General features: G+C 40.9%; 1 protein-coding gene and 1 long non-coding RNA gene across 4 annotated transcripts in view; one reads left to right on the top strand and one right to left on the bottom strand.

Moving 5' to 3' along the window:
- scara5 (scavenger receptor class A, member 5 (putative)) overlaps positions 1 to 25,771 on the top strand; it is a 97,360-nt gene that overhangs the window by 5,297 nt on the left and 66,292 nt on the right. Inside the window, exons 2-4 of one of the 2 annotated variants that reach the window (XM_061900936.1) lie at positions 5,248 to 5,366; positions 14,164 to 14,292; positions 19,332 to 19,478. In XM_061900936.1, coding sequence (XP_061756920.1) covers positions 5,255 to 5,366; positions 14,164 to 14,292; positions 19,332 to 19,478 — 388 coding nt within the window. In that variant the 5' untranslated portion in view covers positions 5,248 to 5,254. The remainder of the gene's footprint in view (positions 1 to 5,247; positions 5,367 to 14,163; positions 14,293 to 19,331; positions 19,479 to 25,771) is intronic. The other variant, XM_061900937.1, reaches the window with a different exon arrangement.
- LOC133553095 (uncharacterized) lies at positions 21,331 to 25,495 on the bottom strand. 2 transcript variants are annotated; one of them, XR_009806838.1, is made up of 3 exons: positions 25,111 to 25,453; positions 21,558 to 21,716; positions 21,331 to 21,439 (listed from the first exon to the last, which is right to left on the bottom strand). It is a non-coding gene; the product is annotated as an uncharacterized LOC133553095 (long non-coding RNA). The 2 variants fall into 2 exon arrangements; XR_009806839.1 differs by lacking the exon at positions 21,331 to 21,439 and having other exon boundaries at positions 21,492 to 21,716; positions 25,111 to 25,260; positions 25,378 to 25,495.

Below are 25,771 nucleotides of genomic sequence, written 5' to 3'. Positions count from 1 at the left end.
TGATAGAGCAGAGCTTACCAGTGTGACAGAGAAGGACGAAGACACAAAATGTGATTAATCAACAATCACTTTTACTCTATTCTGTCATCAAACCCTCGACCCTTTACCAACCACAGCAGAGCAGGCATCATGGGAGAAGACTGCTGAAAGACAAGAATGCAGATTCGCCCTTTAGTCAATAGTCCCCCAATATAATTTTAAAGGCCTACAGAAACCCACTACTACCCACCACGCAGTCTGATAGTTTATATATCAATGATGAAATATTAACATTGCAGCACATGCCAATACGCCCATTTTAGTTTACTAAATTACAATTTTAAATTTCCCGGGAGTTTCGTCTTCGAAACGTCGTGTGAGGATAACGTGTTCGCAAGGCGTCCCGGGTTTTTAGGAAGTATGAGCGCTGCGCACACACAGCTAAATGTTGTCTGCTTTAACGGCATAATTATACAGTTTTTTGGACATCTGTGTTGTTGAATCTTTTGCAATTTGTTCAACTAATATTGGAAAAGTCACAGTAGAAAGATGGAGTTGGGAAGCTTTAGCCTTTAGCCACACAAACACACGGTGATTCCTTGTTTAAAATTTCTGGAGGTGAAACTTTCCTATGGATCAGAGCGCGGTCAAGAGAACATGAATCCCGACCACATGTCAACCAGCAGGTTTCGGTGAGAAAATTTTGGTTAAAAAGTCAGTTCTTACCAGAGAAAAGCTAAGCTTGTGCCGTCCATAGCTGCCGTCGGCTCCCCTGAGACACTGCGCGTCAACACACCCGTGGAGACACCCTTCCGACGGCGTGGCGCAGTGGCAGAATGGCCATGCGCAACCCGAGGGTCCCTGGTTCAATCCCCACCTAGTACCAACCTCGTCACGTCCGTTATGTCCTGAGCAAGACACTTCACCCTTGCTCCTGATGGGTGCTGGTTAGCGCCTTGCATGGCAGCTCCCTCCATCAGTGTGTGAATGTGTGTGTGAATGGGTGAATGTGGAAGTAGTGTCAAAGCGCTCTGAGTACCTGGAAGGTAAAAAAGCGCTATACAAGTACAACTCATTTATTTGTTTTTATTTCCGACTATCAGGTAATAATAAACTCACTAAAACACTAGCAACACAATAGAAAGATAAGAGATTTCCCAGAATTAACCTAGTAAATGTGTCTAAAAACATCGGAATCCGTCCCAACGCAATCGCATTATTTTTTTAACTTTTTTTTTTTTTTTTCTAGTCCGTCGCTATCAACATCCTCAAACACAAATCTTTCATCCTCGCTCAAATTATTGGGGAAATTGTGGTTTTCTCGGTCCGAATAGCTGTTTTTGTTGGAGGCTTCCATTAAAAACAATGTGAATATGTGAGGAGCCATCAAACATGTGACGTCATCGTCTGCGACTTCCGGTAGAGGCAGGGCATTTCTCTTAGCACCGAAAGTTGCAAACTTTATCATGCATGTTCTCTACTAAATCCTTTCAGCAAAAATATGGCAATATCGCGAAATGATCAAGTATGACACATAGAATGGACCCTGCTATCCCCGTTTGAATAAGAAAATCTCATTTCAGTAGGCCTTTAAAAGCCTCTGAAGTGACCATTCAAGAGACTATTCATGCATTTATAGTTTGTGTATGACCATTGTTAAAGATTTATGTGTAAACAATGCAAAGTATATCCATCCATCCATCCATCCATCATCTTCCGCTTATCCGAGGTCGGGTCGCGGGGGCAACAGCCTAAGCAGGGAAACCCAGACTTCCCTCTCCCCAGCCACTTCGTCTAGCTCTTCCCGGGGGATCCCGAGGCGTTCCCAGGCCAGCCGGGAGACATAGTCTTCCCTTACATGTCCTGGGTCTTCCCTGTGGCCTCCTACCGGTTGGACGTGCCCTAAACACCTCCCTAGGGAGGCGTTCGGGTGGCATCCTGACCAGATGCCCGAACCACCTCATCTGGCTCCTCTCGATGTGAAGGAGCAGCGGCTTTACTTTGAGTCCCTCCCGGATGGCAGAGCTTCTCACCCTATCTCTAAGGGAGAGCCCCGCCACACGGCGGAGGAAACTCATTTCGGCCGCTTGTACCCGTGATCTTATCCTTTCGGTCATGACCCAAAGCTCATGACCATAGGTGAGGATGGGAACGTAGATCGACCGGTAAATTGAGAGCTTTGCCTTCCGGCTCAGCTCCTTCTTTACCACAACGGATCGGTACAACGTCCGCATTACTGAAGACGCCGCACCGATCCGCCTGTCGATCTCACGATCCACTCTTCCCTCACTCGTGAACAAGACTCCTAGGTACTTGAACTCCTCCACTTGGGGCAGGGTCTCCTCCCCTACCCGGAGATGGCACTCCACCCTTTTCCGGGCAAGAACCATGGACTCGGACTTGGAGGTGTTGATTCTCATTCCGGTCACTTCACACTCGGCTGCGAACCAATCCAGCGAGAGCTGAAGATCCCGGTCAGATGAAGCCATCAGGACCACATCATCTGCAAAAAGCAGAGACCTAATCCTGCGGTTACCAATGCAAAGTATAGTTTTTTTTTTAGTTTTTTTTAACGAAAGCAGAGAGAGGTGAATCTTTGCTTTCCCACCATCCTTTCTATCCCTCATACACACAAACACACACCATTCCGTGCAAATACACACTCGGCTGATCTCCTAGCAGCCTCAATAGTTTGAGTCCAAATGTCAGTCCGCCTGCTTTATTCCCTTTTTAATGAGAAAGTCAAGAATGAGCTGGACTCTCAGCAGACGTCCTGCTGTGCACTAAAGAGGAGTTTAGCAACACAATGGCACACCTTTGCGTTTTTATTGCCGAGTCTTGCACAACCTTTACCAGTTTTGTTTTTTTTAGAGTGAGGGAGACGTGGGAAAGATGCTTAATTGTAATGTATGGATAAGAGGTCATGTGACGCACAAACAATGGCTAATCCCCTTTGTACACTCTTGCCCTTCCTTTCATCCAGATAAGGAATTTGGATCTTAAGTACGCAAAATTGCAAAATATAAACGTAGCTATAGTAAATAATGTACATAGGATTACAGTAATCCCTTCCTTTATTAGGCCTGCAGTGGTAAACTATTTTTTTGCAAAGTAAGACTATTTACAATTTAGTGTAGAGCATAAGAAGTATTTTACATCTTTCTAAATGCGCTTTTATTGCATTTTCATTTTTTTGCGTTTTTTGTAAACACTAAATAAAACCCCATACACTGTATTTTATAGACTATAAACCGCTACTTTTTTTCTACACGTTGAACCCTGCCTATATAACAGTACGACTAAGCTATAGATTTGTTTTTGCTAACGGCCATATTGTTTTGCATTAAACAAATATTGTTCACAGAACACCGTCAGAGATACTGACAAGGTGTGTTATTGTTTGTGCTATGGCGCCATCTTCTGGATGAGTTCACTCAATACAGATGCTGCGGGTGAAAAATGTACTTATTGTTTCGTGCCTTGAACCGGAAGTATGTTCCGTTATGTCTACTATTCGTGATTGGTTTGCGGGTGGGATCCTTTTTTTTTTTTTTTTTTTTCTTTGTCAAGAAAAAGGGAGGTTTTTTTCATGAAAAAGGGAGGTTTTTGTGGTTGGTGCACTAATTGTAAGTGTATATTGTGTTTTTTATATTGATTTATTAAAAAAATGTTTTTTGTTTTTGTTTTTTTTTAAATAAAAATTAATAAAAAATTATTCTGCGGCCCGGTACCAATCGGGCCACGGCCCGGTAGTTGGGGACCACTGCTCTACCCTATAAATAGACCCCCCGTTTAGAGCAGTTGATCTGCTGTCTCTTTTCTTTTCTGCTCTGCCCCCCCCCCCCCTCCTGCGTGGAGGGGTCATTATCAAAGTCGGGACCCGGGGTGGACCGCTCTTCTGTGCATCAGTTGGGGACGTCTCTGCGCTGCTGACTTGTTTCCATTCAGGATGATCCCCTGGTGGCCCCGCTATGGCCTGGACTCTCACATTGTCAAATAGATCCACTCGACATCTTTTGCACCGGTCGCTCGGGGCGGGGGGGTCCCCCACATTTGCGGTCCCTTTCAAGGTTTCTCATTGTGCCCATTGGGTTGAGTTTTTTCTTGCCCTGATATGGGATCTGTCGTTGTGGTGTGTGCAGCCCTTTAGGGCTAAATAAACTTTGATTGATTGACTGATTGATTTATTGAAGTCCGTTGGTACTACCAGATATCACTTTATGTAAAAATTCAACGATGGCATATTCCAATACCTTTGTTGCATGTGACGTCATGTCCGCTTTCAGCCTTGGCACTATCTCAAACACTTGGCGATGAAACAAGCACTCAAGCACTCAGAGCAAACTCAGCTAGACTAACTATACTGTAGGTAATGTTACAATTTTCCGTGCCAACAAAGCAAAAAAAAAAGACGCTCAAAAGTACAGTAAAAATCCACTTTTCAAAATGCGATTACTCAGTACTTCTTTACATTAGATATGCCATGTACATGCTACTGATTAGCCATTAGACATTTAAACACACAAAATTCCAGAAAAGTGGGTCTGTTGATTATCAGTATTGATTCAAATGATACCCAACCCGAAATCCAAGCCAAAAACATGTAAACTTTGGTTTAAAAAATGGGGAGAAAACATGATAGCGTGGAGCTGTAAATTTTGAAGCACAATGTGGCGATAGACATCTGTAATCTGTTCCAGGGTCAAACTGTGGCCACTATAAACTTTAATAAATGAACAAGCAGTCTTTTCAGTCACATTTAAGCATTTTACCGTTCCTAAAAGTGCAAAAATAAGTTTTTTTATCCAACAAAAATTATCGTATGTCCTCGAGAACGTCCACTACAAAGGTTCCATGTCTGTAATCTTGCATAAATGAAATCAGTACTACCAAAATGGTTAAGTAGGGAAGTTCCATTTTCTTATCAGAGATCATAATTTGTGCTGGAGTTATTGCCGTTTCGTTACAACATAAATGTCTTCTGACACACAAGCCAGAGTGTGTTTGTCTTTCTGTGTCGTCTTTAATTCATGGACTTACAGAAAAATCTCTTTCAAGCCAAACGTTACATAAGGAATGGATGGAAAAAGGTCAAAATCACAAATCTGCCACAATCCTCACGCCGCACTCACTTCCTGACATATTGTTTACCTTGGACATCCTTTTCTTAACCCGTGTGTGTGTGTGTGTGTGTGTGTGTGTGTGTGTGTGTGTGTGTGCGTGCGTGCGTGCGTGCGTGCGTGCGTGCGTGCGTGCGTGTATACGCAGCAAGGAAATGGAGAACAAGGCCATGTACCTGAGCACCTACGAGGAGCGCGAGAACGCGTCCATGTACGAGGACGCCTACGACGGACACAACCTGTCCAAACTTAACCTGTGTGACGAAGGTAAGACAGGCCCCCATGTTTGTTTTTGCAGGGTGTTTTTTTCCTCATCTATTGATATGTTGACATCAGCACTCACCTAACTATGACACCAAACCAAATGACATTGCAGCTCAACCAATCAGATTATTGATCCACTGAAACTCTTTTAATGGTGACTTTCATTATGACGAGAATGAAAAAATATATATAAATGAATGGGAAAAAAAATACATCCATCCATTTCCTACCGCTTGTCCCGGGGTGCTGAAGCCTTTCTCAGCTGCATTCGGGCGGAAGGCGGTGTACACCCTGGACAAGTCGCCACCTCATCACAGGGCCAACACAGATAGACAGACAAAATTCAACATCCATCCATCCATCCATTTTCTACCGCTTATTCCCTCTGGGGTTGCGGGGGGGCCTGGTGCCTATCTCAGCTACAATCGGGCGGAAGGTGGTGTACACCCTAGACAAGTCGCCACCTCATCGCAGGGCCAACACAGATAGACAGACAACATTCAACAATTAAATAAATTAAAAAAAATCGTAATAGAAAGAGTAAAAATGTCTTAAAATTAAATGTATAAATTGTCATGAAATAATTAACCTGGCTATAAAATAATTAATAAATAAACAGTTTAATTAAAATGCTAAAAAAAATTCATTTATAGTATATTTGATTCAAGTTACAGTTAAAGTACCAATGATTGTCACACACACACTAGGAGTGGTGGAATTTGTCCTCTGCATTTGACCCATCCACTTGTTCACCCCCTGGGAGGTGAGGGGAGCAGTGAGCAGCAGCGGTGGCCGCGCCCCGGAATAATTTTTGGTGATTTAACACCCAAATCCAACCCTTGATGCTGAGTGCCATGCAGGGAGGTATTGGGTCCTATTTTTATAGTATTTGGTATGACTCGGCCGGGGATTGAACTCAAGACCTACCGATCCCAGGGCGGGCAAACGAACCACAAGGCCACTGAGCAAGTTATGTATCACAATTTCAATCATTTATAGATTATTGAATTTATCTTTTCTAATTTATATATAATTAATCATATTTTAAGGATCTAACAACTGGATTTTATAAATATTTAGTGTATTTGTTCAATCGCTTCCACTTAAAATTTTTAAACACATTAATTAAAAAAAATATTAAAAATACAATTAAATCAATACAAATTAAATTGGTTAATAAAAATGTGATGCAATTAATAGAAATGTCGGCAAATAATTAAATAAGCAATGAAATCTATACATTTATTTTGAAATAAATAATTAATAAATTGTTTCAATAAAGGGATTAAGGTTATATACCACAATTTAAATAATAGTTACATTATTTAATATACAGTTTCACATTAATAATCAATTAATCATTGGTTAATGATAGGCTATGTTTAATTTACTTATGTTTATTTAATTCGGGTACTTGTCTCAAGTTGTTAAAAGGTCATCGGATCACGCAAAGGCCTTCGCAAACAGGAAGTTAGGCAAAAACGAACGCCTTCAAAGGGCAGTTTCAAGGCAGAGGTCACGTAGCTTCCTCCTAACTTAAACATGTTTTGGGTTACTAGAGGCTGAAAGCGTGACACGCTTCGCTTATCTTAGCATAACTAAGTGTGGGCTTAGTTTAACTCAGCCAGCAAATATTAGCACATCAGGAGGAAGCAATGCAGTGTCTGCCATTTGCCGCCGTTAAACTTCCTGTTTGGTGTTTTTGGATGATGCGAACTTGCTGCATCTTTGCTTAGATGGCCTTTTTTTTTCTCTGTGCGTCTATACATTCCAAGCATGTGACACATCTGAGACAGCTGTGTTTGTGTTTGAGCTGCAGGATAGTGTGTGTGTTCTTCATTATAAAGGGTAAAGTGTGTGTGTGTGTGTGTGTGTGTGTGTGTGTGTGTGTGTGTGTGTGTGTGTGTGTGTGTGTGTGTGTGTGTGTGTGTGTGTGTGTGTGTGTGTGTGTGTGTGTGCGTGCGTGTGCGTGTGTGCGTGCCTGTGCGTGCCTGTGCGTGTGCGTGTATTTCTAGAGATTTCAACAAGGAAAAGTACCTTCCATATGAGGACCGATGAACAAGTTAAGACCGAAATCATGGTCTCAATACGGAAAACCGTTGCTTCCAATAGAGAGCCAAATACAAGGGTCTGTGAACATTGCTCCAAAGTCAGGATTTGTTGTTGATTTAATGTGCATACAAAAGTAAACAGGTGCAAAGACAGCAATATATGATAAAACAAGACATCACCGAAAAAACCCGCCAGGTGAACAGCTGATTTTACGACTTCCAGTGCTGACGTAAGACAACCCTGTCCCTTATGTGACCATAGGAGGAACAAATACACTACGTTACTAAGACTATAGTGGCTATTAACAGTTAGCCATCTGTGGTCCGTGAATCGTTTTTGTCATCAGCCTTACGCACAAAAAACAAAAAATAGAGATCTCATTGGCTCCCCTTGTGGTGAATTCTAGAAAAATTAGGGTGGTCCCAAAAAAGGAGAGATTTTTCAAATTGACTGTGACGGTTTTGAAAGTGCTCCCCCATCATATTTGTACATATCGTATTTGCTGATGTTCTATTGTTGTCATTGTTGTGTTTGCTGTTGTTGTTTTTGTCTTTCTGTCTTATCCTCCGCTTGTCCCCACAATTTCCCCCTCTGTCTTCCTTTTTTTCTCTTTCTATCCCCTCCTGCTTCTGGCCCGGCTGCACTAAATGATAATATGAATATATTTAATAAAGTCAAATACAAATAAGGCAACAAGAGAAGTATCCCACACTTCTCTTTTGTAAAGTAAATTTGTACAGCCGATATGGGCATCTACGTCAACAATATGATTTGCCTGATAGGCTGGACAAGACAAAATAAATAAATAAATATAAATATATACAGGTGCTGGTCATATTATTAGAATATCATGAAAAAGTTGATTTATTTCATTAATTCCATTTAGAAAGTCAAACTTGTAGAATGTATACATTCATTCCAAACAGACTGATACATTTCAAGTGTTTTTTGCCAAAAAGGAGTTGATTATAGCTGACAACCAATGAAAACCCTAAATTCAACATCTCAGAAAATTAGAATATGGTGAAAAGGTCAGATATTGAAGACACCTGGTGCCACATTCTAATTAGCTAACTAACTCAAAACACCTGGAAAAGCCTTTAAATGGTCTCTCGTTTTGATTCTGTATGACACACAATCATGGGGAAGACTGCTGACTTGACAACTGTCCAAAAGATGACCATTGAAACTTTAAAGAAGGAGGGCAAGACACAAAAGGTCTTTGCCAAAGAGGTCGGATGTTCCCAGAGCTCTGTGTCCAAGCACATTAATAGAGAGGCAAAGGGAAGACAAAGATGTGGTAGAAAAAAGTGTACAAGCAAGAGGGATAACCGCGCCCTGGAGAGGATTGTCAAACAAAACCAATTCAAAAATGTGGGGGGGATCCACAAAGAGAGGACTGCAGCTGGAGTCAGTGCTTTAAGAACCACCACGCACCGACGTATGCAAGATATGGGCTTCAGCTGTCGCATTCCTTGTGTAAAGCCACTCTTGAATAAGAGACAACATCAAAAGCGTCTCGCCTGGGCTCAAGACAAAAAGGACTGGACTGCTGCTGAGTGGTCCAAAGTTATGTTTTCAGATTAAAGTAAATTTTGTATCTCCTTTGGAAATCAAGGTCCCAGAGTCTGGAGGAAGACAGGAGAGGCACAGAATCCACGTTGCCTGAAGTCCAGTGTCAAATTTCCACAATCGGTAAGGGTCTGGGGTGCCATGTCATCTGCTGGTGTTGGTCCACTGTGTTTCCTGAGGTCTAGGGTCAATGCAGCAGTCTACCAGGAAGTTTTAGAACACTTTATGCTGCCTGCCACGGACCAATTTTATGGAGGTGAAGATTTCATTTTCCAACATGACTTGGCACCGGCACACAGTGCCAAATCTACCAGTACCTGGTTTAAGGACCATGGTATCCCTGTTCTTGATTGGCCTGCAAACACACCTGACCTTAACCCCACAGAAAACCTAAGGGGTATTGTGAAGCGGAAGATGCGAGATGCCAGACCCAACAATGCTGAAGAGCTGAGGGCCACTATTAAAGCAACCCGGGCTCTCATAACACCTGAGGAGTGCAACAGACTGGTCGACTCCATGCCAGGCCGTATTGCTGCAGCAATTCAGGCAAAATGAGCTGCAACTAAGTATTGATTTCCGTACATGCTGAAACTTTCCATGTTCATACTTTTCAGTTGGCCCACATTTCTAAAAAATATTTTTTGGTACTAGTCGTAACTAATATTCTAATTTATGAGATACTGAATTTGGGATTTTCAGTAATTGTCAGTACTAATCATCAAAATTTAAAGAAATAAACATTTCAAATATATCACTATGTGTGTAATGAATTGATGTAATATGTAAGTTTCACGTTCTGAATATAATTACTGAAATAAAACAACTTTTTCATGATATTCTAATAATATGAACAACACCTAAATATATATATATATATATATATATATATATATATATATATATATATATATATATATATAAATGTAAATATAAATCTTTATATATCTAGAAAGGGTGGTCCTAAAGACGTAGCCATTTTTTGGAGGTCTCAAGAGGGTAACAAATACGAGTGTGTGTGTGTGTGTGTGTGTGTGTGTGTGTGTGTGTGTGTGTGTGTGTGTGTGTGTGTGTGTGCGTGCGTGCGATTGTGTGTGTGTGTGTGTGTGTGCGCGTGCGAGCATGTGTGTGTGCGTGCCCGTATGTCTACAGACTTGGCGAGTGTCCAAAACAAAAGCTGTGGCATGATGTTTCATATTCAAAAGTACGACCCCAGCCAGCATCACATGAAAGGAGACGCTCATCAGAAACTCATCATACCCTCAAATGCTGCTAGCATGTATCACAACTGGCTGCATTTCACACAGCTTCTTAATTTGGAATACATTTTAATGCAGTCCATCTGTGCATATACTTCATGTAACCTTTGGTATTTCATTAGAACGTGTGATATTTGGCAGCTGTTCGATTAATAAGTCATTAATCATAACAATAATTATGATTTTAAAAAAGATGACTCTTTGCCTTTATTTCTGCACATTTTAGCTGTTAGGTCAGGAATAACGAAGCGAAAATAAGTTTTTTGTTACATACACCATTAGATTCAACATTATTATTATTATTAGATATAACAAAAATAATCAGCACTATAAGAATGATATATGGAGCATCAAATTGAACAATAAATTAAATGTTACTACTGTTAAAGGATCAGTCGAGGATAAATAAGTACAATTTAGTAAAAAAAAAAGAAATCAAGTGGTAAACAGCATTTTCATCTATAGAGCATTAAATCCAACTAGAATATAACAAGGAATCAATAATGCCCTGCAATGAGGTGGCGACTTGTCCAGGGTGAACCCCGTCTTCCGCCCGATTGTAGCTGAGATAGGCACCAGTGCTGCCCGCTACCCCTAATGGGAATAAGCGGTAGGAAATGGATGGATGAATCAATAATGCCAGAAAAAGTCACATGTGGTCCAAATATAAACTGCTTGCTTTCTTGTATGTGCCATTAAATCCAACTTTATTGGTGTTGTATATAACATAAAAAATCAATAAAGTAAAAATAAGTGAAATTTAGCCCAAAACACAAATATTAAACAGCATGATCATGTACTGACATTAAATCCAACTATATTATTGTTAGATAGACTTAGAGACATTGACTTCCTTTTATTGTCATTCAAATTTGAACTTTACACATACACATTCTTGTACACACACACACACACATATATATATATATATATATATATATATATATATATATATATATATATATATATATATATATACTCAAACCCACTCATCATCCTCCTCCTACTCCCCATCTGCCTCCTCCTCTTCCTTTTCCTCCCCCTCCTCTCCCTCACCCCCCTCATCATCATCCTCCTCTTCAATCACAAGTTCATGGAGGAACTGCTGTTCCTCATCACTCTCTTCCTCTTCCGGAACCACAGCAGCAACCTGCTGTCTAGCCCTCAACAGCATCTCTCTGCCTGCCTGACATGGCTGTCCCTACTTGATGCAGTAAATGAGCTGGTCCTCACTCCCATCAGCTGTCACCGTCAGCCCACACACCTTGTAGGATACCAGAAAGCAACAATCAGATATGGCTACTGTTTGCAACACACGCACACACACACATACACACAGCTAGCCAGCCTACCTTGAATGAGTTGATCCCTTTTTCCAGGACCCAGTCGACCAGGAGGCGGCGGGAAGGGGCTCTCAGGTTCCCTGACTTGGTGTAGGTCTTGGCTTTATCACCAGCCATCCAGTTATCATAGTAGTCACGGAGCTGCGCTTTGAAAGGGCCATTCCACACAACATCAGGGGCCTGCAGGTACTTTGTGCAACCTCAAGATATAACAGCCATTGTAAGGTTGTAGCCCCTTTTGAGCTCCGCCTTCGTGGTCTCGCTGATATGGCATCGGTATGAGTCCCATGCAAGAAGCCTCAGTCCGAAGTGAAATTTTCCCACTGCCCCCTGGAGCCAATCCTTTGTCAGGTCATCATTAAACCATCCATTCTTGGAGGAAGCTATGATCACCCCGGAGATGCTCTGCATAGCCTTTACATCACGGACAGGACCTTTAAACACAATGTAAGGCTTCAGCTTTGTCCCGTCTGTTTTGGCTGCAAGAGCCACCGTGACGCGTGCCTTCTCGTGGCCGGTGATTTTGAGGCAGTTGGAGCGGGCGCCCCTCTCATTGACCGTACTAAAACCAACCATGTCAAACCAGATGGCTGTTTCATCCATGGCGCTGATATTCTTGGGCTGGATTTTCTTGGCCTCTATCTGTTTAGTAGAGAAATCAAGGAAGTTGACAATCTTCTCGACGGGAGCGTCCTTCTGTGCAACTGTTGTTCTCCTCCTGAGGGTAAAGTTGTTCCGACGCAGAAATCGATTAAGCCAGCCACTCGTTGCACCAAACACCACCCCGGTGTCTCTTGTGTCACTCCCTGTGGCATACAACTCCTTGGTCATAATGCGGATCATTTTGCGGGACACACAGTGGTTCAGTCCACGAACGTGATGTATCCACTGACACAGAACTTGATGTATCCACTGACACAGAACGTGATGTATCCACTGACACAAATTAGCATTAAGCTCGTCGCTCACTTTCTTCCTACCTCCGCCAGATAAGCGAGCCCGTTTTCCATCGATTGCCGACTGATATAGTAGTTCTCCCTTTTTTTGTTTCCATTCGCGTACATGTTTTGGGTCAACGTTAAACTGCCTGGCCACTGCCAAACCAGAATTCTGCTACGCATACTTCAAAACCGCTAGCTTGAACTTTAAGTCAAACTTTCTGTTCTTCTTTACCCTTAAAGTATTCCCGTCCATCAGCTGTGGTGTACCGCTATCCTGTTCATTCAACTCAGTGCTACTGTTGCTTGCCATGTTGAAACTTCTCTTCGTTTGTTTGTTGTTGTCGTTGAGTGTGTCTTACGCTATATGCGGTGACCCATTGCAATACTTCGATTACTCAGAATACCCACATTACCGTAATTACCAGAATTATTGCACCTTTGCTTCATCTTTTAGCTTATAAATTGGGCTTAATGAAGTCAATATGATTTTAACCTAAATGATGCAAATAACAGCCCTTGGGCGGCTATTTGGACATGGGATATTATTAGGAAGAGGCGTTTAATTCACAAAATGGACTCAGACCCCGGGCGGCTATTAGGACATGGGCGGTTATTTGCCCAATGGCGTTTATTTGGTAATATACGGCATATATATATATATATATATATATATATATATATATATATATATATATATATATATATATATATATACACACACACCCACATAAATATATATATGTATATACATACATATATATATATATATATATATATATATATATATATATATATATATATATATATATATATATATATATATATATAAACATAAAGAATCAATAGAGCTGTATAAAGTAATATGTGGTCCAAATCACAAAGGTTAAACTTATTTCTTGCATGTACCATTAATTTCAAACTTGTGTTTATTATTAGATATAACATAATGAAAAAGTAAAGACTGAAAACTACACAGTTTAAACAGCATGTTCATGTATAGAGTATTACATCCAACTTTACTATAACGTAAATAATTAATAAAGTCAGAAAAAGTAACATGTGGTCCAAAGAACAAATATTAAACTGTTTACTTTCTTACATGTACCATTAAATCCAACTGTACTAAATAATAAATAATAAGTAACATTTGGTCTAGAAATTAAGTATTAAACTGTAAGTTCATGTACAGAGCATTAAATCCAACTTTACTATGATTAGTAACAACGCGAATAATTAATAAAGCAAGTATAAGTAACATTTGGTACAAGGTTAAACCACATTTCTTCATGTATGCAGCATTAAATCTAACTTTACTATTATTAGATATAACATAAAAAATCAATAAAGCACGTATAAGTGACATTGTGGCCTAGCATATAGATCAAATGAGACATTAACGCTCTCTTATCATAAATTACTTACTGTAATTGTTTACTTATTTACTTATAAGTAAAGCAGCAAAAGGCAACATACTTTGTGGGGAAGTATACTCTATATATATTCAAAACATCATATTTTTATGTTTGAACATTCTGGAGTGGTAATGTGTTCTCTATCAAGAGACGAGGCAAACAAGAACGCCAAATGTCTTTTCTTATTGAATGCGCTCTTCTGCCATGTATTTTATCCTGCTCAGGTTCTGGAACGCGGCACAGGAAAGCGGATCAGTGTTGCGGTCAGCTCAACTCGCTCGCCGCCATCAAGTACGCCATCGTGACGCTCTACGTGCTGGTTGTTTTCACCATCTTGGGACTCTGCCTGGCAGGTAGGACGCTATAAAGGATGCCTATTGGTGCTCGTTATTGTGGCCTCCAACCACAAAGTGAGCCTTAGCTTTAAGAGGAGATCTAGCTCGGACATCGCGGACGTCTGTGATCAATAAGTTTGCATATGGAAAGAGTTTCATGTCCATCTCTTGTTTCTACATTACATCAGCCATCTCACACACACAAGCGCGCGCACACACACACAAGCACACACAAAGTGTAATCCGGGGGATGGTAAAGCTCATTTCCACACATTACTTTAGCTGTCCGCTGTGCTTTATTGGTCCAACACACACATTGAATAAACAAGCCGTGTCAAGTGTAAAGTGAACGCCAACGGTGAAGTCCCGCTTCTTTGGCTCGAGGGCTTTAATGAACGGGGCTGCCTCGTGGAATACGAACCTCCAAAAACATACAACTCCCACGGCGCTGCTTGTTCCGCTTTGGTGCTCCTCAACTGGTGGGCCACGGTCCCAAAAACGAGCTTGTAAGGGTTTCTGACAAGATTGCAATGTACAAAATCTAAAACCAGTGAAGTTGGCACGTTGTGTAAATCGTAAATAAAACCCGAATAGAATGACTTGCAAATCCTTTTCAAGTTATATTCAATTGAATAGATTGCAAAGACAAGATATTTAATGTTCGAACTGAGGAACACTTTTTTTTTTGCAAACCATTAACGTAGAATTTAATGGCAGCAACGCATTGCAAAAAAATTGGCACAGGAGCATCTTTACCACTTTGTTACATGGCCTTTCCTTTTAACCTTCCTCTTGTGTTAGCTTTCTGTTACCATCTCTTATGTTAACGGGTCGGTTTTGACCCATATTTCAAATCAGCTGTAAAATACACTAAAAACAATTATCCATCATCCAATTTGTTTCTCATCTCTTGGTTACCTTGTTAGGCTTCCTTATCCTTGAAAATATTGGTTTTAATATTTTTGGTTTGGGCCATTGGGCCTTATTTTGTCAGTATACCCCTCGATTTCAATTTTTAAAAATGGTAAAACGAACCTCAAGAGAATCATATAAATAAAAAAAGGTTGTTGTGTTACCTAACTATTACTAAGGGGTATTAGAACACATCTCTTAAATAAATGTGTTTTGTTTATTTTTTCATTTTAAGAATTTTAACTATAGTAACATCTATGGTGTTACGGATCAATTTCGACCCATATATATTTACTTCAAGAAAAAGGCTAAAAAGTATTTTTTTCAGCAACAGAAATCCAACATCAAACAAACAACCAATCAAGCAAATGAAACCAAGAGAAATAGATTACTAGTTCCAAAACTAATAAAAAAAAACAAAATCAGAGTGGCAAAAAGTGACACTTTTAGTGTCCGTCTTTTGTTTGTTTTTGTACAGGATAACAAGGTAAAATGAGAATCCACTAAAGCTCACATGATTGGGAGAAGAGCTGGCTGTCAGTGTGTTCAGTTTTGGCTCTTATCATTGCTTTATCATCTTATTTTTCTAACCAGGTCGAAACCGACCCTAACAACACCAAGGGCATAATTTCTACCAGAGCATTTTATAATTTAGTGAAAAAAATGTAAATGTTTTATTTTGTTGACAAAGAGGTTCCTGACAAAGTCAAAAAGCTTTGATGCAAAAAAATAAATGTATGTGGTGTTTTTATGCATTTAAAAACTAAAACGGGTCGGTGCCGACCCTAACACAAGACGAAGGTTAACAACACTCAGTAAACATTTGGGAACTGAGTAGACCAATTTTTGAAACTTTTCAGGTGGAATTATTTCCCATTATTGCTTGATGTACAGCTTAAGTTGTTCAACAGTCCAGGGTCTTTGTTGTGGTATTTGACGCTTTATAATGCACCACGCATTTTCACTGGGAGACATGTCTGGACTACAGGCAGGCCAGTCTAGTACCCGCACTCTTTTACTATAAAGCCACGCTGTTGTAACACTTGCAGAATGTGGCTTGGCATTGTCTTGCTGAAATAAGTAGGGGCGTCCATGAAAATGACGTTGCTTCGATGGCAACAAATGTTGCTTCAAAACCTGTATGTACTTTTCAGCATTAAAGGCCTACTGAAATTAGATTTTCTTATTTAAACGAGGATAGAAGGTCCATTCTATGTGTCATACTTGATCATTTTGCGATATTGCCATATTTTTGCTGAAAGGATTTAATAGAGAACATCGACGATAAAGTTCACAACTTTTGGTCGCTAATAAAAAAAGCTTTGCCTGTAACGGAAGTAGCAGACGATGTACGCATGACGTCACGGGTTGTAGGGCTATTCACAATCCTCACATTGTTTATAATCATAGCCACCAGCAGCAAGAGCGATTCGGACCGAGAAAGCGACAATTTCCCCATTAATTTGAGCGAAGATGAAAGATTTGTGGATGAGGAAAGTTAGAGTGAAGCACTAGAAAAAGAAAAAAAAGGCGATGGCAGTGGGAGCGATTCAGATGTTAATAGACACATTTACTAGGATAACTCTGGAAAATCCCTTATCTGATTATTGTGTTGATAGTATTTTAGTGAGATTATAAAGTCATACCTGAAAGTCGGAGGGCTGCGGTGACCGCCAGTGTCTCTGAGAGAAGCCAATGGAGGAGCCAAGATCACAGCTGCCTTTTTAACAGCTGCTGCAGGAGGACGCTAACTCCGCACAAGTATGAGCCGACTTAATATCGCAATTTTCTCATCCAAAAACTTGCTGGGTGTCATGTGGTAGAGAAACATGTTCGCTAAAGCTACACAAAAAACGAAAAAAACACCAGCTGTATTTCGGTTGCTAAAGGCAGCTGCTTTCCACCGCTTTCCACAACAGCATTCTTCTTTATAGTCTCCATTATTAATTGAACAAATTGCAAAAGATTCAGCAACACAAAAGTCCAAAATACTGCGTAGTTATGCAATGAAAAGAGACGACTTTTAGCCGTGAGTGGTGCTGGGCTGAAATATCCACTCAACCAAAAACGTCACAAACACGCGTCATCATACGCGTCATCATTCCGCGACGTTTTCAACAAGAAACTCCGCAGGAAATTTAAAATTGCAATTTAGTAAACTAAAAAGGCCGTATTGGCATGTGTTGCAATGTTAATATTTCATCATTGATATATAAACTATCAGACTGCGTGGTCGGTAGTAGTGGGTTTCAGTAGGCCTTTAAGTGCACATAGGGACACACTTATGTTTGAACATCGTGTTCTTTATGTACAAACTGTGATGAGCACAAAAGTCCAATAACGAAATACCACTCGGGTTCAGATCCGGGCATCCATTCTTCCCAATCACGCCTCTCCGGGTGTCACGGTCGTTGTCAATATGAGCGTTGAAGTCCCCCAGTAGAACAAGGGAATCACCCGGGGAAACACTCTCCAGTACTCCCTCGAGGGAATCCAAGAAAGGTGGGTGCTCTGAGCTGCTGTTTGGTGCGTAAGCACAAACAACAGTCGGGACCCGTCCCCCCACCCAAAGGCGGAGGGAAGCTATCCTCTCGTCTACTGGGTTGAACTCCAACATTCAGGCTTTGAGCCGGGGGGGCAACAAGAATTGCCACCCCAGCCTGTCGCCTTTCACTGAGTGCAACGCCAGAGTGGAAGAGAGTCCAGTCCCTTTCGAGACAACTGGTTCCAGAGCCCTTGTTCTGCTTTGAAGTGAGTCCGACTATATTCAGCCGGAACGTCTCTGACTCGCACACTAGCTCAGGCTCTTTCCCCCCCAGTAAGGTGACGTTCCACATCCCAAGAGCTAGCTTATGTAGTCGAGGATCGGGCTGCCAAGTGCCCTGCCTTTGGCTTCCGCCCAGGTAAGAGTGGTAAGCCCATTGGAGGGGGTATAGCTCGGTTGGTAGAGTGGCCGTGCCAGCAACTTGAGGGTTCCAGGTTCGATCCACGCTTCCGCCATCCTAGTCACTGCCGTTGTGTCCCTGGGCAAGACACTTTACCCACCTACTCCCAGTGCCACCCACACTGGTTTAAATGTAACCTAGATATCGGGTTTCACTATGTAAAGCACTTTGAGTCACTAGAGAAAAAGTGCTATATAAATATACTTCACTTCACCCACGTTCCCTCTTCTGACTGTGCCCGGCCGGCATACTTGCCAACCCTCCCGATTTTCCCGGGAGACTCATGTATTTCAGTGCCGCTCCCGAAAATCTCCCGGGGCAACCATTCTTTTTTTTTTTTTTTTTTTTTTAATCAAAATGACAAAGTCAGGATTACCTACCAATGTGCACCACGTCCCCTCAGTTCTTCACTACTTGAGAAGTACTGCTACTTGAGGGTTCCAGGTTCGATCCACGCTTCCGCCATCCTAGTCACTGCTATTGTGTCCTTGGGCAAGACACTTTACCCACCTGCTCCCAGTGCCACCCAAACTGGTTTAAATGTAACTTAGATATTGGGCTTCACTATGTAAAAGCGCTTTGAGTCACTAGAGAAACGCGCGATATAAATATAATTCACTTCACTTCACTATGTTCCTTTTGCGACATTTTGGTATTTAATTCTATTTTACTTCTCTGTTTGTGCTCTGACGTGCACTTATTTATGTAAATACAATAAGTGAGTTTGGAGTAAATGTGGGGGAACAGGTACCATAAGTAAGGGTTCTTATTAAGTAATTGTACATCTTAGCAGGACATTTTCTCAAATGGGGGTACGCGTACCCCCGGGGGTACTTGAAGGTATGCCAAGGGGTACATGAGATTTTTTTCTAAAAATAGCAACAATTCAAAAATCCTTCATAAATATATTTATTGAATAATAATCAATCAATCAATCAATGTTTATTTATATAGCCCCAAATCACAAATGTCTCAAAGGAATGCACAAATCATTACGACTACAACATCCTCGGAAGAACCCACAAAAGGGCAAGGAAAACTCACACCCAGTGGGCAGGGAGAATTCACATCCAGTGGGACGCCAGTGACAATGCTGAGTATGAGAAACCTTGGAGAGGACCTCAGATGTGGGAACCCCCCCCCCCTCTAGGGGACCGAAAGCAATGGATGTCGAGCGGGTCTAACATGATACTGTGAAAGTTCAATCCATAGTGGCTCCAACACAGCCGCGAGAGTTCAGTTCAAGCGGATCCAAGACAGCAGCGAGAGTCCCGTCCACAGGAAACCATCTCAAGCGGATCAGCAGCGTAGAGATGTCCCCAACCGATACTTCAACGAAATATGAATGTAAGTTCATAAACTGTGAAAAAAATACAACAATGCAATATTCATTGTTGACAGCTAGATTTTTTTGTGGACATGTTCCATAAATATTGATGTTAAAGATTTCTTTTTTTGTGAAGAAATGTTTAGAATTAAGTTCATGAATCCAGATGGATCTCTACAGTATCACAATCCCCAAAGAGGGCACTTTAAGTTGATGATTACTTCTATGTGTAGAAATATTTATTCATAATTAAATCAACTTGTTTATTTTTCATTAAGTATTCAGTTATTTTTATATCTTTTTTTCACTGTTATACAATTTCATAAATCAGAAACTGATGACATAGTGCTGTATTTTACTTCTTTATCTCTTTTTTTTCAACCAAAAATGCTTTGCTCTGATTAGGGGGTACTTGAATTAAAAAAAGGTTCACAGGGGGTAAATCACTGAAAAAAGGTTGAGAACCACTGTTTTAGACAATTGCCCACTGCAAATCTTGTGACAAGGCTTTGGGGAGGGACCACAGAAGAAAAGTGAGAAAGTACTCTCTCTGAAGTCCTACATCACTGACCTCTGACCTCACAAAAGGACAAGAATTCCCACAGACACACCCCAAAGTCTTGCATAAAGTCTTCTCAGGAGAGTAGAAGCTGTTCTTGATATACATACTTCACATTTTCATTTCCTGTATATTACTTCATATCTATCTCTTTGTCCGTGGTACTGTAAGTTGTTCTGGGAAAAAACCTTGGGAAAACCCTGGCGCGATGCCTCCTCTCGGACAGATACTGTGTTTGTGTGTGTGTGCCTGTGCGTGTGTGACTTTACAGCGTGTACATTGCACTGGGGCCTCCTTGCAAATGTCAAAGTTGTTAATAGACGAGGAAAGACGAGAAGAGGCTGATGGTGAATGGAAGGACAAAGATGAAGAAATTAGTGTGAGTGTTTGTGTGTGCGTCTGCGTGTGCTGCAATGAAGTATGTTCGTCGTCTTCGTGTTGAGGTATTTTGTTCTGCAAGAAATTTAGATGAGCTGCTTGAGGAACAAGCAATCAAATCAGGCTTTTCTTTGCCCCCTGGAGCATTTTCTCTCAGGGGGGCCCCCCAGCCCATCACACATTTACGCTCACATATAATGCCCCTCAGCCAGCCCCCACAACACACACACACACACACAAAGTTTTTTTTTGAGTTTTCTAAACTTTTTATACTCTTAAAGTAGTCATCCATCCATCCATTTTCTACCGCTTATTCCCTTTGGGGGCGCTGGTGCCTATCTCAGCTACATTTGGGCGGAAGGCGGTTAACACCCTGGACATGTCGCCACCTCATCGCAGGGCCGACACAGATAGACAGACAACATTCACACTCACATTCACACACTAGGGACCATTTAGTGTTGCCAATCAACCTATCCCCAGGTGCATGTCTTTGGAGGTGGGAGGAAGCCGGAGTACCCGGAGGGAACCCACGCAGTCACGGGAGAACATGCAAACTCCACACAGAAAGATGAACTCAGGACTACTCAGGACCTCCATATTGTGAGGCAGACGCACTAACCCCTCTTCAGATTATGCAAAACCTGCTTTTTTACATGTTTGCACGTGTTTTCAGTGATGGGAAAGCTATTCTGAAAATGTAGTAAGCGAAACTACTAGTTCCCCTTAATTAAATGCAGCTAAGCTACAGGGGAAGCTATCCCCAGAAAGTTGTAGCAAGCTACACCACAAGCTCAACGGCAAAAGTAGCTTTTAAATTAAAGCTATATAAATATAAATATATAGCTTTGCGTACAACATTCCACCAAGCTAGAAAAAAATGCTCAGTTTGATTGTTTATTATAATAAACACAATGTCATGATTTAACAAGCTGGCCGATACAAAAGCAGACAGGAGAGGCAGATTCAAAGTCCAAAAGGGTTTAATTTACGCAAACGAGGGAAATGCGTCATCGGCTGGTGTGGAGGTGTCTAGCAGACAGCCTTAGAGGAGGTAGAGAAAACAATGGTGAGTCGAGGAACAAGATACCAGGAGCAATTGGCACAACCGAAAGATCAACAAGATCATCAAAACACTTCGAGAACTGGCGAGAAGCGTTACCACTCGGGGAGCTGTGAAACGGTCTGGCAGCGTCGTGTGAGGAGACCAGGGCTTTTGTGGGGTGGAGGTGATTAGCAGATGGCAGGCAGGTGAGTGAGCTGATCAGCACCAGGTGTGCCAGACTGTGAAGCCAGGAACCCAAACTCCGCCCACACATGACTACACCCAGACAGACACACAAGACACTGCAGGGACTGTGACACATAAACAATAAATATGCCTTTTCTGGCTTTTTAACATTTTAACATTTCTTTGAAGTTGCGTACCATGTACAAAATGAGGGGGACACAAGGAAACAATTCGAATTAAAGGCAGTGAAGCAATAATAATGATAAATAAACACTAAGGACTCTAATGACTTCTCAGCACAGTAGAAAAATGACAATGACCTGGCTAAAGGAAAAGTGAAAAACATTTGTCTCACAAAAGAGACATTAACAAACTCCATCTTTACATGAATGGAAATTAAAAAAAAACTAAACATATTTAAAGTAGGGCAGCACGGTACGACAGGGGTTAGTGCATGTGCCTCATAATACGAAGGTTCCTGGGTAGTCCTGGGTTCAATCCTGGGCTCAGGATCTTTCTGTGTGGAGTTTGCATGTTCTCCCCGTGACTGCGTGGGTTCCCTCCGGGTACTCCGGCTTCCTCCCACTTCCAAAGACATGCACCTGGGGATAGGTTGATTGGCAACACTAAATTGGCCCTAGTGTGTGAATGTGTGTGTGAATGTTGTCTGTATATCTGTGTTGGCCCTGTGATGAAGTGGCAACTTGTCCAGGGGGTTCCCCGCCTTCCGCCCGAATACAGCTGATATAGGTTCCAGTACTCCTCGCGACCCCAAGAGGGACAAGCGGTACACCATGGATGGATGGATATTTAAAGTAAACATATTTTCCTGAGTCTACTAAAAGGAAATTTCTTCCCAACTTCTACATTTGAAGTTCTTTTATAGGTAATAATGTTAATGTAACTGAGAGTGTACATATGGAATCAAATGGCCCCAATAAGGGTCCATTACTATTCACTGTCATTTAGCCGGGGACACCCTACCTCTCCCTCTGGGGTTCCCCACACCCCACTCTATGTATTTATTTCAGTTTGCCTTTTCTTTGACCCACACCTATAACGTTATTCAGTTTCTCTGCCTACCGTAAATAAAATGAGCTTCTATCTATATCTTGACATAAACACAATGACTTGTGTGTTGTGTGGGAAGTGTATATGTATCTTAAAACTTTTCATGAATTTAACTCACCATAATGTGGGTTCTTAAATTTGTGTTGGACGTCTTCGATGTCAAAAGCCATTTTTGGTTTAGGCTTACAAAGTAAACAACTCGAAATTAATGTTTAGGACGTTGTTTTATTCAAACGGAGATGCAAAGTGGGTTTCCTGGACGTTGTCCTCACCACTAAAAGAAACATCCGAAGGAGAATATGCCTCTGCCATCTTCCAATAGATTTCTATTTTTATTTTTAATCGTCTGCTTGAATATTCCCTCGTCCTCGACTCTCTCGTCGTCATGTCACATGTGTGTGTCTATTGGGATTTCCCTTCCTGGTTCAATGACCCGCCATATCTTGCCTCTCGTTGGCCTGTCCGTAATGTTTTGCCCCAACCTTAACCAATCGTTGCTCATCATAATAAACCAACCAATCATCATGGATTTCGTCCATATTTTTTATCCTCTACCCTTTGATTAGCGGTTCATTTTTTTCTTTATAGTAGCTTGTAGCTTTGATGTAAGCTAACTTGCTACTATGGGTCTAAAAGTAGCTGAGCTACAGAAATCGCCACTCGTTCAAAAATATAGAGAAGCTTCCACCAGGGTATTCGGAAATGTAGTCAAGCTACGTAGCTTGCTACTGCCCAACACTGTCTGTTTTTCTGTATTGGGGATCCCCATAAGTCATAAGCCATTTTTATTTTCCAAAGCAATGAATTACCATGAATTGATAAACGTGGACCCCGACTTAAACAAGTTGAAAAACTTATTCGGGTGTTACCATTTAGTGTTAAATTGTACGGAATATGTACTGTACTGTGCAATCTACTAAGAAAAGGTTCAAACAATCAATCAAATATTGGTAGTTTAAACAAAAAATATGTACACGGTGAGACCCATAAGCTTAAATGCTCTGTTATTGGTTGTACGTTTTAATTAACCAGCACAGTCACTACAAAAATCTTCAACCTCATTTAAAAAAGAAGTAAGAAGTGCAGTCTTTAATTTTGTGTTTCATGACAAAATTCCTGCAACCACACATGAAGCAATGCAGAAATAATGTGCCACAAAATGATAAAGGAAGTAAATCTGTATTGACTGAAAAATATGAACAATCAAATTACTGTATCTGATCAAATTTGGTGTTTTGTTTGCACAAAGCAAGCATGGCGTGCTGCATGTTTCAATGATCAATCTTGCAACAGGGACTCTTCCGGGATGCTACAATATAAACTCCCCCTCCCCCCTACCTTCTACCCCCCACCTCAACCCCGATTACGTCACATCAAAATATTCCACTTCGAAAAATATTTTTGGTGGAAAATTATGCATATTTTGTGTGTTTGCCATTAAAAAAACATACTTTTGTTTGCCAAAAAAGAGCGGAAACCAAACAAACAAAAAAAAACATAAAAAAAACTAACATTCTGAAATGAGGGATGGATCTGAAGGTGATGTAGACTCCAGAGATTTAAACGTTAAATACAAAATGTATGTATGCCTTGGCACATCATCAGTTCATGACCCAAGCGAAACATTTTTTACACTTTTATATTGAAATAAATACACCTACAACTTATTAAATAAAAACATAGAACAAACTACCGGCAGCAGTAAAGTTTAGATCCATGAAGGAAAGAAGAAAGTGAATGAATGTTTATAACTGAATACATCTACATATGTGTACAAATTTTTTTTTTTTTTTTTTTTTTTTTTAATGAATTAAGTAACGTTTATGACAACCTTTTTCCAAAACACAATTTACAATGTGAGATATAACAGGATAATATATTCACTTATCATTTGTTTTCAAAACGCTTTCAAAAAAGTGGGACCCCAAAAGATTTACTGTGGGAACCCATTTTTATGACTTGATGGGGTCCCTGGGACCCCATTTTGAAAATTCCTAGCTCCAACACTGCTGTCAACAGAGGAGAAAAAATGCGTTATTTAAATAAATATATTATTTATAAAGCAAGTTCAAGTATCATTGGCACATTTTCACCTAGTCCCAGCCTTGGCGTGCTGCCTATTTGTCCTCTTTTTGGGATTTCAGAATATGGTCAGCCTACATTCACAAAGATGATAATGTCTAATTAAGCGAGGGTCAACGACCAATCTATTTAGGGTGGTCCAAATGTATTCATGAAAGGCTGCAACAAATAAATGAATGTGTGGGAAAGACTAAGGTAGCAGTTAGGATTTTACATAGATAGAAGGTATCTTGCTGGTGTTAGCGTGCTAGCCTTAGTATTTAGCATACCACTTTGAGATTTAGCACAAACCACTACTCAGCATGACATGTGTGGGACTTACATTACTCACCCTTGATGATAAACAGACACAAGTAGTTATCGTGCAGATAGCAGACAGCTCTGATCCGGGGTCCTGACTCCAGCTGGATGGATCGGTCCGCATTTTGAAGGTTGCATGTTAGTGTCCCAGGCCAGGCGGCGTCTCTGATAAGCAACTTTGCTGTAAAATAGTCACAACGGGCCAAACTTGTGCACTCCAAATACAATAGTCCTTCACACTTTGTGTTATGAGACGTTTAAAACGGCGTAAAAAATAATGGTTTATTATCCACTTTACCTCATAACTCTTTTAAAAAGGAAAAACACAGGGCTCTCTGGAAAAATGCTCTCACCAAAACATACTGTACCTAATGTTTTGTCCAGTCTGTGTGCAGCTGCTTTCCAGCGGGGGGCTTTCCCCCCTTTTGGACGGTTTATTGTTAGATTGTCTTGTTGGCAGCTTCTCCTGTTCAAACCATGAAATACTTCAAGCAACAGTTTCCTTTACCCGCGGTCAGCTGGCAGGTTGCTGCCATGTCGAACATGACAAGAAATACACAGTTATTTTGCTTTGTTGGCTCCGTTTGTTGGCCCTTCAAACCTTTTGGAGTGAAGCTAATATTGAACACAAAAGGACATGTTTTAGCTGAAAGAGCTCGGTGTCCAAAAACATACTGATATAGTGATACTTG

Source organism: Nerophis ophidion, linkage group LG05 (genome assembly GCF_033978795.1).
Source record: "Nerophis ophidion isolate RoL-2023_Sa linkage group LG05, RoL_Noph_v1.0, whole genome shotgun sequence".
NCBI classification, from domain to species: Eukaryota; Metazoa; Chordata; class Actinopteri; order Syngnathiformes; family Syngnathidae; genus Nerophis; species Nerophis ophidion.
Note: the sequence above shows the minus strand (reverse complement) of the source record. Positions and strands in the feature narration are given on the sequence as shown.